The following is an 11,780-nucleotide window of genomic DNA, read 5'->3' as shown; positions in this document are numbered from 1 at the left end:
ATCACAAGAATTAGATATATTCACATATATAGAACACAATAAGATATATTCATATATGTAGAAGGGCCAAAAGGCCCAGAGAAAGAAATGTATGATGAATAAATCCGTGATATCTACGGAATACTTCACGATTATTGTAGTATAAAAATAAAAACAGTGAGATCACTAGCGGGTGATCTCACTGTTTTTATTCTGGCCACTCACCTTATTGGCCCAGCCCAAAGTGGTTTGAAGGGTATGCGGAGAGCGGATAACTCCCGCAACAAGCAGCAAATAGGAATCGCCCGCCGTCCTCGCACTTTCTCATTGTCCCAATCCGCCGCCGCCGCCGCCGCGACCGCCACGGCTAACCCCCAGAGCTCCACGCCGACGCCCTTCCCGACGGCTCCACCTCGTCGTCTCCAACTTCCGAATCCGCCCCCTTGACACCCTCTTACCGAGCTTATTCGATCCGAGCTCGAGTCCAGTGAAAGCTTTGTCCGAATTACCTACTAGCTAGCTCGAATTCCAGCCTAGGCTCGCTCGAGCTCTCGCCGATGTCCACCGCGCCGTTCCTCTCCCCATCCCTGTCCCGCGTATCCTCCGCGCGGGCGTCCCCAGTCCCCAAATCCTCGGCGAGGTCCGGGACTGCTGGGGTCGCCTTCCCCAGGGCTCGGCCGTACACCCAATCGCTTCGCCTGAGCTCGCCTGTCATGGCTGCCACCGGCCTCGGCGGTAACGGCTCCCCGGCGGCTCCCGAGAACTCAGCAGGTGGTTTCTCCGTCACTGCTTTGATGTCTACTCTGTGCTACCATCTCTTATTGTGTTCAACATTTTTCAGTGCCGTCTAGGCTGGGAGAGGTCAAGAGGGTAACCAAGGAAACAAATGTGCATGTGAAGATTAACCTGGATGGCACTGGTGTTGCCAGCTCCAGCTCGGGGATACCGTTCTTGGATCACATGCTTGATGTGAGTATTGTTTACGTGTCGTGTCAGTAGTGTGAATTTTATTATGTCGGCCTAAGGGTTTGTTCGGAGCAAGAATGTGATCCCTGCTGTATCTACCCCAAGAGAGTAGCCTAGTAACCCCTTTGTGCAAAGAAAGGCAAAACAGAACTTCAGAATCATAAGAGTAGCTTAGCTCAAATCGACAAAAAACAGTAAACAAACACATAAAAACAGCAAGTGGTTTTCTGAATTTCCGATGATAAACACTTCATGTACAATCTTGTTGTTTTGTGAGATAGTGATGTATACACAACTAAGCCTGAAGAAGTCCTGCTCAAGAAAATATGCTCCCTTTTGAGCTCCGCGTCTTCCAGGTGATATTGTGCAATCAGGAGGGTAAATGTTATCTGATGTTTTTTTTTTTCACTAGTCATCTAGTCTGATGTGATCCATCAAAAGATTTCTATTTCTTTTCCTCTTATTAACCAACTGTCTCTATGTGTGAAAGTATGGCTTTGGTTATTCAACATTAGTAAAAAACTGGCAACAACGGCGCTTCGTGCGGCTAGCCCTTACATCTTGATTTTCAAATCAATATGCGAAATGGAACTACAGCTAGGTGCTAACAGAGCCAAAAACCAATGCAAGCAGTTTTTTTAGAAGTATTTCTTTTGCACAGACTGCTGCACTTTGAGTGGTTAAGTATTCTGAATGTCGGCGACATGCCAACTATAGATATTTATTAGGAACTAACTTTAGATATTTAGGAGCACCATTAGTACAGTCCTGCTGTTATGGGGATAGTGATGTACTGATGTATACACAACTAAGCCTGAAGGGGTCTTGCTCAAGAAAAAACTGCTCCCTTTTGAGCTCCACTTGATCCAGGTGATGTTGAGCAATTAGGAAGGAAAATGCTATCCTGGTGTTTTTCCTATTCTAATGTGATCTATGGAAACATTGTTATTACTCTTCCTCTCGTATTAACTAATGTATGTATGTGTGAAGTGTATGGATTTGGTTATTCAACATCAGTGACAAACTGATAACAAAAGGCCACTATGGGTGACAAGCCTTTACATCTTGATTCTCAAATCAATATGTGCAAACTAAAGTTAGGTGCTTACGAGCCAAGAACCCAAGACCAATGCAAGCATAAATTTTTTTTAGAAGTATATATTTCTTTTGCACAGGTCGCTGCACTTTAAATGGTCCAGTATTCTGCTGTGTGTATATCTCGTGCTTTGCTGTATAAGGTTCAAATTCTTTGATGCATATGCGTGCCTTTTTGATCTTTTAGCCATTAACTTTCAGTTTGCAATTTACAGCAACTGGCATCCCATGGACTGTTTGATGTATATGTGAAGGCTACAGGTGACACACACATTGACGATCATCACTCGAATGAGGATATTGCTTTGGCAATTGGAACGGTGATTGCTGCTTTTCTATTATTAATGTTTAGCTTGACGTCTGTTCTTCTAGAATAGTTATATGAATTATTGCTTACCATAAGTTAGAATATCCATTTTGACCTCATTGCTAAATGTCCGCGCTATATTTCTGCTATTTACCTCATCATGAGTTGTCCTAAACTTGATGTTCTGCAATCTTATATACCGTGGCAACTTTTTCAATCTTACTTTTAGGCGTTACTTCAAGCACTTGGAGATCGAAAGGGAATTAACCGGTTTGGGCATTTCACAGCACCACTTGATGAGGCAGCAGTTGAGGTTATACTGGTATGCAGGACTATCTTGTGTATTTACATGCCATGAATGTAAAATTCTCTGCAACCTTTTAAGTTCGCATTTATGAGCTCATGAGCCTCTTATACTGTGCTAACGCAACTGAATCACAACTTGTATCTCTCTGGTTCTTAACTCGGGGAATAGTCAGGCAGGAAACTATTTTTCTCCTCTTATGTTTTCACAAGCATCTAATGTCATGGTAGGCTGGTCTATATGCAGATTTTGACTTTAAGGACTTGTATCAAGAATGGTAGTCTATTTGCTTCGTTTTTTGTTATATTTTTTTCTGACATATCCGTCTCACAGAAGTCTAGTACTTGAAATGATAGCGATAAAGTTGCAGCTGTTTCACTATTATATCTTATTCCTAGGTTACCTATTTTTTTGTTTGACAATGTGATATTCTATGATGAATATACAAATATCTACTGAACAAGTATATGTGCCTTGCTGAACTTGGATGTTCACCAGTCATCTCTGTTTTCCCCTGTATTCAGGATCTATCTGGTCGACCTCATTTGAGCTGTGGCTTAAGTATTCCTACTGAGCGAGTTGGCGCATATGATACCCAGGTGATCTGTGAAATTTTGACAGCCATTTCAATTGTCTGCTATGCTGATTCCAAAGGGTTTTGATGTGCTGTTTCTTTATGTTAGACTTAAGAAAGATTTTGCTTCCTCTGTTTTAGAATTTTCTCTTTCAAATAATTTAAGTTCGACTTTTGCCCTCTTCAGACTATATTTTTGACAGATCGTGACAGGATGTTAGTCGGATTTTTACTTCATATATTGCTGTTATCAACTTGGGCAAACAATAATTTAGTTATTTTTATGACAGCTAGTTGAGCACTTTTTCCAGTCCCTTGTGAATACTTCTGGGATGACGCTTCACATCCGCCAGGTATATTTTGCTTCCTATGTTTTGGGTCCACAATGCAGTATTTTCTGGCAACATAGGAGTCGTGATAATTGTTTTTCACCCCAATTAACTGTCCTGTTTATCTTTGAAAGCTTGCGGGGAACAACTCGCACCATATTATCGAGGCAACTTTCAAAGCGTTTGCCAGGGCCCTTCGACAAGCAACAGAATATGACTTACGGCGACATGGTACAATCCCCAGGTTTGTCCTCACTTGCTGCAAATATTATTCAGGGAGTGCGTGGTCACCATTCCGTAGATGTTCCAGAAACAGTTTCCAGGCAGAGAGTTGTGTAAAACATAGGAAAACTTAGCTGGTGGTGCATCACGACCTCCGGTGTCAGATGAATGCAATGCACCTTAGTAAACATGTTAATCTTCAAGTTGCTACTGATTTCTCATACATTAGTATCCCTCCTGACGGTATATTGCTCGACCCAATCGCAGCTCAAAAGGTGTTCTGTCAAGGTCGTAATGTTGCAAGATAAAAAAAAAGGGTTGCACTCTGTTCTCCGCCTGAAGCCTGGAGCGATCAAGGGGAAACAGATGGATGGTGGCTGGTTATATCTTCTCTATTGCTGCTTGGGCTTCGAGTCATCTTGCGGCAAAACAGCATGGAAAGTGACGGCTGTCGGTGTTTCTTTATCTTACTAGCACTGGCATAATGTTTCTGCCAGTTACTGCAATTTTTGGCTGTTGGCCGGACTGTATGTACTTATGAAGATGAAAAGCTGCAAAAGGCTTGAGATTCTGAATTGTATAGATCAAAAATATGGGTTCAGAATTCGTCCGCGCCTGTAATAAATTAATGCTTGACCAGTCATTCACGAGAATAAAATAAAATACTCCCTCCGTTCCTAGAAAACTTCTCAACTTTGTCTAGACTCCTGAAGCAATGCGGTTACTCAATTCGATCAGTCTAGGGAAGCAGCATTTAGCAAGTAGAGTAGTACATCGATTCACATCGACCTATGTTTATTCTGACACGACCGAGAGGTAGTACTAGTACTACTCGGTAATTTGGCGGTCGCGTTTCCTTTCGAGAAAACTTGACGGACGAGCTAAGCACGTACCGATCCGAGCGTGGCCCGGTAGCCAATGGCTATATATGACCGAATTCACCGCCTGAAACGGAGGCCAGAAGAAACTAGACACAGGAAATCAACCGGAGTTCATCAAGATGCAGATCTTCGCCAAGACGCCGACGGGGGAAACCATCACCCTCGAGGTCGAGACAAGCGACACCGTCGCCGACGTGAAGGCCAAGATCCAGGGCAAGGAAGGTACGCGCATATATATATACACCCACCACCATGGATTCTTTGTTGAGGTCGATCGAGAGGTTTACTCTGCTGTGTCGTGGGCGTAGGCGTAGGCATCTCGCCGGAGGACCAGCAGCGCCTCATCTTCGCGGGGAAGCAGCTGGAGGATGGCTGCACCCTCGCCGACTACGACGTCCTCAAGGAGTCCACGCTCCACCTCGTGCTTGGCCTCCAGGGCGGGTGCTGGTACGAGCCCAACCTCAGAGCCCTCGCAGAAAAGTACAACTCCGACAAGATGATCTGCTGCAAGTAAGTAATACTCCGTACTATATATCCGTGCTACCCTCCTATTCGTACACTTGTTGCACTGGCCCTAATTTAATTACTACCTGATGTGATACTTCATCACTGCTTCAGTACGTTTAGCATCTCTTTTGCATAGGCACACAGTTTTAGCATGCCATCTCTACCTTTTCTTAAGAGGATAATTCAATTTTCTCATTTTGGGTTTGATTGTGTATAGCTTTGTAATGTTCCAACTGTTTGCCACACCTTCTCTTGCAGGTGCTATGCCCGCCTACCTCTGAGAGCTACAAACTGTCGCAAGAAAAAGTGCGGTCACAGCAAACAGGTGAAACTTAATTGCCCATGTCATTCGCCTTAGCGTGTTTTTCAATAATACTACCTCCATACCGGATTATAGGCCTATTCCTATTAAACATTTTGAGAAAAACTTCAACTACTAATTTAGTCAACAAAATATGAAATATGTGTCACAAAAATTATACTATTGGACACTTCTTTTGAATATGAATCCAATGGTATAATTTTTGTATCATATATCTCATATTTTATTGACCAAATTTATAGTTAAAGTTTTTCTCGAAATACGTAATAGGCCTATAATCCGGTATGGAGGTAGTAGTATTTTTTGACATCTACTAGTTGATGTAGCTGTCGGGACTTGCGACGAATTGTATTTTTCTATATTTTCGTTCATTGATCTGATGCACCTACTTCACCCCCATCTATCATTTACAGCTGAGGCTAAAGAAGAACAGGTACAGGAGAGGGAGGCGCCGCCTGTGAATTGACTTCTAGGCGATCATATAGTCATGCCGGAGTCATTAGAATTGGAGTTTTAATTATCTTGTTGTAAATGTCATTATGGATGGTTGTCGGAGCTTGGTTACTATCCAAATACTTCCAAGTTGTGGTGATGCTTTGGTTATATACTTCTACTCCGATCCCTCCACCTCGCGAAAATGATGATTTAGGCATCCCTTACATCAAACTCAAATTGCTGAAGATTGGTTTCCTATGCCACAATCCCATAGGAATAATTGATTATGCACTCGAACTTCTTTATACTCGTATTCGTGAAAAAACGAAATATGTTTCCTTTCTTTCTTTTGTTCCATCGAGAGATGACTATTATGTTGTCTACATGTGGTTTGCAACCCACTATTTTCATTTGCATTCTTATCAAATTCATCCTATTCCTACATATCTCAGTTATGTAATCCTAAGAGGTTTAAATTTTTCATGTACATTTATTGTGATCCACACACTACTAGGAAATCCCTCTTCTGTGGCGCATATGCAATGTGCCATAGAAGTCACCCGACAAATATTTGAATTTTTTGGCGCATTTCGGGGTGCGAAAATTCTGTGCCGCACATTTGGAGATGCGCCACAGAATTGTGCACCAGATTCAGTGGCGCACCCAGCAGTGGGGCACCACATATATTTTTTAAATTTTTTTAAAAAATGGCGGCCAGATCTGGGCCGCCGGAATTTTGTCGGTTTTTTATTTCAAAATTTTCCGGAGGTCGCCGAAGATGAGTGGTTGGGTGGGGTGGGTGGTGGAGGAGGAGGCCGACCGGAGGAGGAGGCCAAGGAGGCCGGCCGGAGGAGGAGGAGGAGGAGGAGGAGGAGGTGGTGGTGGAGGAGGAGGTGGTGGAGGAGGAGGAGGAGGAGGAGGTGGTGGTGGTCGCTGGAGGAGGAGGTGGTGGTGGGTGGTCGCCGGAGGAGGAGGAGGAGGTGGTGGTGGTCGCTGGAGGAGGAGGTGGTGGTGGTCGCTGGAGGAGGAGGAGAAGGTGGTGGTGGTCGCCAGAGGAGGAGGTCGCCAGAGGAGGAGGAGGAGGAGGTGGTCACCAGAGGAGGAGGTCGACAGGTGGTGGTGGAGGAGGAGGAGGAGGAGGAGGGAGAAGAAGGGAGGAGAAGTGGAGGAGAAGCGGAGGAGAGGAGGAGGAGGAGAAGGGCGCCGCTGAAATTCAAATTTCGGGCTAAGAATTCTGTGGCGCATGTGCATATGGTGCGCCATCGAAATTTTTTCGATTTTTTTATTTTTCTAGGAGAAAATCTTGACTTTGCCGGAACTTTTTACTCTTTTTGAATCTGGCGATTCTAAAAATTGGCTAACCGGGTAAACCCCGGTGAATTCGGATGTAGAATTTTCTCCGGTCATTTTGATATAGTGTGTTTTTTTTCGACTTTGTATGCAATCAGTTTGATGATTTTGCAACGCAATTTCGCAAAAAGTTGAAATTCATGTTTGTTAATTCTCAGTGGTACTAGATGACATAATACATGGGCACCTCCAAGGATTTTATTTTTTAAATTTTCTATCTATTCCTTTTGTATTTTAGAGAGCTAAAAAAGCGATCGGGGGGGGGGGGGGGTGGACTTGCGTAGAGAGCAAAAAAACATACACATTCTGTGAACATAAAGATGAACTTCTGTGGTGCATATTGGCATATCCGGCTGTTGCGGTCAGAAACCCACCGGCGAGCAGCGACGGGCAACACAGGAGAGCCGGGAGCAACTTAGGGCTGCGGCTGGCCCTGGTCCCTCCGAGCGACGGCCCGCAAAGACTCCGGCACGCACGTCCGATGCTGGTGCAAGGGCGTGCCACCTGACCTATACCTGATCAGGAAGGTGATGGAGATGCCTCGCTTAGTTTCCTGCATGGCATACACGTAAACATTAAATACGAGCCTCGCGGCCACGCATGGTGATCGTAAGCCGATCCTAGACGAGGTGCACGAATATATGGTGGTCCTGCTTGATCAAGATAAAGCTAAAACGATCTACGACGATTTAGGGTTTTCACCGCATAATCGGAACATCCTACTCGTGATTGAGCCTCGCGGCCACGCATGGTGATCGTAAGCCGATCCTAGACAAGGCCTAAAAACCAACATGAAGTTGATCCCCGGAACATCCTGTCTAGGGCTAGCAAACTACACCCTGCGCGCCGCTGGATCCTTCAACCCTTTGTAAGGCCTAATTATGCAGATATTAAACTCCTTGAAGAACAAGGAGCAACTATAACGGATCGGATCTACTAAATAATGATCAAGCGGGGTGCCGCCCCTACGCCTAAGATAGGCGTAAGGGCGGCTAGATGTCTAAGGGTTGCACGACGATAGCATGTGATACGAAGAACAATGCTAACCCTAACACATCTAAGATAACTACGTTGCTCGCCATCAAAAAGGCTTCAGTACGAGCAACGCATGAACGACGTGCGATCTAGGCAGCATGATGCTTACCCGGAAGAAACCCTCGAGACAAGGGAGTTGGCGATGCGCCTAGATTGGTTTGTGGTGAACGTGATTGTTGTTTATTTCATAAACCCTAGATACATATTTATAGTCCGTAGACTTTCTAACGTGGGAATAATCCCAACCGTGCACGAGCCAAACTCTAACTAACCGACACGTATCCTACTATATTACAGATACACGGGCCAACTAGCCCAAACTTTGCATATAAGGCCGATTCACATATATCCTTCCATGTATATTCTTCAAGCCCATCTTGATCGCGGCCCACCTCTGACTCGGTCAAATTCTGGTGATAACAGCGGCACATAATTGTGGCCTCGTACTGTCAGGGGTGAGCCCCCATAAGAAATAATTGTGGCCTCGTACTGTCAGGGGTGAGCCCCACAAGGAATTATGTGACCCATATACCAACATGCGCCACATAAATCTCTTCGCACATGTGCAATACTAGACCCCGCGTGGGCCCCATAGAGATTATGTGGCGCACCCGTCCACATGCGCCACAGAAAGCCACAATTCCGTGACGCGCCAGAATTACATCATACTTTTCTATGCGCCACAGAAATATTTTGTGGAGCACACACTTTTAGATACGCCACAGAATACATTCCTACCTATAATGGTTTTATTAGTAGTGACACCGTCTATCTTAAGAGGGATCCAGATAGATTGATATCTATCACCAGCGTAGGACGTGCACATGGTGCTCGACGCAATATCCCTCGGGGGAAATTAAATTGTGTGAAGGTGATGATAGGTGGGTTCTGCATGTATGTTAACGGTTAGGTCAAACGGTATGAGAGCAAGTACAATAAGTCCTAGTCAGCTGGCTATAAGGATTAAAATAGTAAATTATTGCTTAGTTGGAGGAGAGAGAGGAGGAGAGAGAAGGAGAGTAGACTCTTATGCAATAGCCAGCTCTAGCATGTGCTCCTAAGCACTTTGTGAGAGTGAAGGGTGGGTCATACATTGATAAAGTACTACATTTTTATAGCTCACTATTGTATATGTTGGCTCTAAGAGCAAGTACAATAGAGTCCTGTCAGCTGACTATAAGACATTAAATAAGTATATTTTAGATGAGTTGGAAGAGAGAGAAGAGGAGAGAGAAGGGAGGTGGGCTACTATGCAATAGCCAGCTCTTGCACGTGCTCCTAGGCACTTTGTGAGAGTGAAATGTGGGCCATATATTAGTAAAATACTTCATTCTTATAGCCAACTATTGTACATGTTAGCTATATGGTGACTACAAATGACATGGTATCTTGTTATAGCCAGTAGTTGGCTATACTATTGGAATTGCTCTAAGTTAGCTACAAATGACATAGCACTTGGCTTATAGCCAATAGCTGGCTACACTATTGGAATTGCTCTGAAAAAATGGTGCCACCTCATCACTGACAGTGCGTCCCATTTGTCAGAATCAGCGTTAAACTGCATTAACTTGTCCCCTTTCTCGTGGACACGCGGGACCCACATCCAACTAAGTAAATTGCATCAATTTTCACCACATCAGCGCTGACAAATGGGTCCGTGCTGTCTCCTAGTGCCACATTAGCCTCCATGGTGGGTCTCGCTGTCAGTTTGTGCATCAATTCGTTGTCAATTTGGTTAGTGTACATTACAAAAATTCGTAGTAGAGTGGTCACATTTTGCCGCGGCGCTGTAAAGTGTAAAGGAATGGGTTTTTCAGAATTTTCGCGGTGAAGTGGTGGTTTTTATGCAAAGAACTTTACTAGCAGTTGCATAATGTATCTGCTCGCTGCTGCAGATTTTGGCTGTTGGCCGGCCGGCATGAGGAAGAAAAGCTACAAACAAGCTTGAAATTCCTAGATGCACCTCTAAATTATCAGTCCGGTGGAGAAACTGGAAGGAAATCAACTCTGGTACGCTGATGCGCATCGGCCCCTGTTTATTCTGACGGGCCGAGAGCTAGTCGTTGGATATGTCATCCGATCCGCTGCGCAAATATAGAAGCGCATCAGATCCTAATTCCTATCCCGATACGTAGTCGATCGTTACCACTTCGATTCTCTATCGGTTCCGGTAACTTGGCGGCCGCGCTATCTCCCCGATCCAGCGGCCACCGTCCGCCTATAATAAGACTTGTGCGCGCCCGCCACACCGCCATACGCCAAGCCGCGCACTCTTCTCTTCGGTTGAACCACCGTCGCCGATTCACGAACGAGTCGCCGTCACCGGACGAACGGGAACAAAGCAGACGAAGTCATGGCGCAGTCGTTAAAGATGCAGATCTTCGCTAAGATGCCGACTGGAGAAACCATGACCCTCGATGTCGAGAACAGCGACACCATCGCCGATGTCAAGGCCCAGATCCAGGGCAAAGAAGGTACGTTCCATATACACCCATCTCCACTACGCCTCACGTCGCATTTGCATGACCGGCCATGGAACTTTTGTTGAGGTCGAGAGGTTTACTCCTTCGTGACGCTTGTGTCATGGCCACAGGAATCCCACCGGACCAGCAGCGCCTCGTCTTCGCGGGGAAGCAGCTCGAGGACAGCCGCGCCCTGGCTGACTACTGCATCGAGAAGGAGTCCACGATTCACCTCCTGCTTCGCCTGCCCGGCGGCGGGCCCTATCCGTGGAAGTACGAGCCCAACAACAGAACCCTCGCGGAAAAGTACAACTCACTCAAGCTGATCTGCCGCAAGTACGCCCGCTATTCCTACACTATCTTGTTGCATCGGCCCTAGTACACACTTATAGCGTGCCACCTATTTATGCTTGAATTTTGTATAGGTTTGTAATATTCCAACTCCTTTTGCGCTCTTCTCTTGCAGGTGCTATGCTCGGTTACCTCTTGGAGCTACCAACTGTCGCAAGAAGAAGTGTGGTTATAGCAACCAGGTGATCCAGACTTACTTGTCCATGCCATATGCTCTTCGCCTTAGTTAGCTGGTGTGTTCATAATCTGATGCTTTCGTTTCTCCCAATCTCCCATTTGCAGCTGAGGCTAAAGAAGAGCTGCTACCTGAAGGGGAGGAGGCACTACTCATAGTCATGACAGAGCCACGGGAGTCGAATAAAAGTTTAGTTATCTATACTAGTTATAGATGTCCGTACTTGAGATGTTGAACCTTGATTACTAACATGAATACTTCAACTTGCGTTGATTGCATGGTTGATTCGGACCAGATATTTCTACTCCCTCCGTCTCCACCCGGTGCGGCTCGGTTCCAACCATGTTCTTGTAATGCCTGCTTCGTGGTGGAATAGATAAATTCAATCGCCATTCCTTTTGATCAAGCCAATATTTAGCATGTCGCATCCCTCACAATGAGACCACCATATTAGAGATGGGCTCGAACTCGCCCAAGTCGAGAGAA

The 11,780-nt window shown here is 45.3% G+C and overlaps 3 protein-coding genes across 3 annotated transcripts; all 3 read left to right on the top strand.

The window, feature by feature from the left end:
* Nucleotides 1-265: 265 nt before the first annotated feature.
* Nucleotides 266-4,461, top strand: LOC127296166 (imidazoleglycerol-phosphate dehydratase 2, chloroplastic). The gene is made up of 8 exons (XM_051326195.2): nt 266-750; nt 821-948; nt 2,256-2,360; nt 2,577-2,669; nt 3,176-3,250; nt 3,516-3,578; nt 3,689-3,798; nt 4,044-4,461. The coding sequence occupies exons 1-8, from the start codon at nt 537-539 to the stop codon at nt 4,069-4,071; spliced, it is 816 nt and encodes a 271-aa protein (XP_051182155.1). The 5' UTR covers nt 266-536; the 3' UTR covers nt 4,072-4,461.
* A 284-nt stretch (nt 4,462-4,745) lies between these two features.
* LOC127296169 (uncharacterized) lies at nt 4,746-6,078 on the top strand. Its single transcript, XM_051326200.1, has 4 exons — nt 4,746-4,879; nt 4,966-5,167; nt 5,423-5,489; nt 5,900-6,078. Exons 1-4 carry the CDS (start codon nt 4,777-4,779, stop codon nt 5,945-5,947), a joined length of 420 nt encoding a protein of 139 aa, XP_051182160.1. The 5' UTR covers nt 4,746-4,776; the 3' UTR covers nt 5,948-6,078.
* Nucleotides 6,079-10,574: 4,496 nt separating this feature from the next.
* LOC127296168 (uncharacterized) lies at nt 10,575-11,471 on the top strand. Its single transcript, XM_051326199.2, has 4 exons — nt 10,575-10,780; nt 10,900-11,104; nt 11,235-11,301; nt 11,402-11,471. The coding sequence occupies exons 1-4, from the start codon at nt 10,660-10,662 to the stop codon at nt 11,450-11,452; spliced, it is 444 nt and encodes a 147-aa protein (XP_051182159.1). The 5' UTR covers nt 10,575-10,659; the 3' UTR covers nt 11,453-11,471.
* The last annotated feature ends 309 nt before the right edge of the window (nt 11,472-11,780 follow it).

The sequence above is a fragment of the Lolium perenne genome, chromosome 4 (assembly GCF_019359855.2).
Source record: "Lolium perenne isolate Kyuss_39 chromosome 4, Kyuss_2.0, whole genome shotgun sequence".
Classification (NCBI taxonomy): Eukaryota; Viridiplantae; Streptophyta; class Magnoliopsida; order Poales; family Poaceae; genus Lolium; species Lolium perenne.
The sequence above is the reverse complement of the archived record's forward strand: the minus strand, read 5'-3'. Positions and strand labels throughout refer to the sequence as shown.

Coding starts and splice junctions, on each gene's coding strand:
- LOC127296166 (XM_051326195.2), top strand. CDS start 537: ATGTCCACCGCGCCGTTCCTCTCCCCATCCCTGTCCCGCGTATCCTCC. Junction 949..2,255: donor TCTTGGATCACATGCTTGAT/GTGAGTATTGTT, acceptor TGCAATTTACAG/CAACTGGCATCCCATGGACT. Junction 3,579..3,688: donor TGACGCTTCACATCCGCCAG/GTATATTTTGCT, acceptor TATCTTTGAAAG/CTTGCGGGGAACAACTCGCA.
- LOC127296169 (XM_051326200.1), top strand. CDS start 4,777: ATGCAGATCTTCGCCAAGACGCCGACGGGGGAAACCATCACCCTCGAG. Junction 4,880..4,965: donor CAAGATCCAGGGCAAGGAAG/GTACGCGCATAT, acceptor TCGTGGGCGTAG/GCGTAGGCATCTCGCCGGAG. Junction 5,490..5,899: donor AGTGCGGTCACAGCAAACAG/GTGAAACTTAAT, acceptor TATCATTTACAG/CTGAGGCTAAAGAAGAACAG.
- LOC127296168 (XM_051326199.2), top strand. CDS start 10,660: ATGGCGCAGTCGTTAAAGATGCAGATCTTCGCTAAGATGCCGACTGGA. Junction 10,781..10,899: donor CCAGATCCAGGGCAAAGAAG/GTACGTTCCATA, acceptor TCATGGCCACAG/GAATCCCACCGGACCAGCAG. Junction 11,105..11,234: donor CTCAAGCTGATCTGCCGCAA/GTACGCCCGCTA, acceptor CTTCTCTTGCAG/GTGCTATGCTCGGTTACCTC.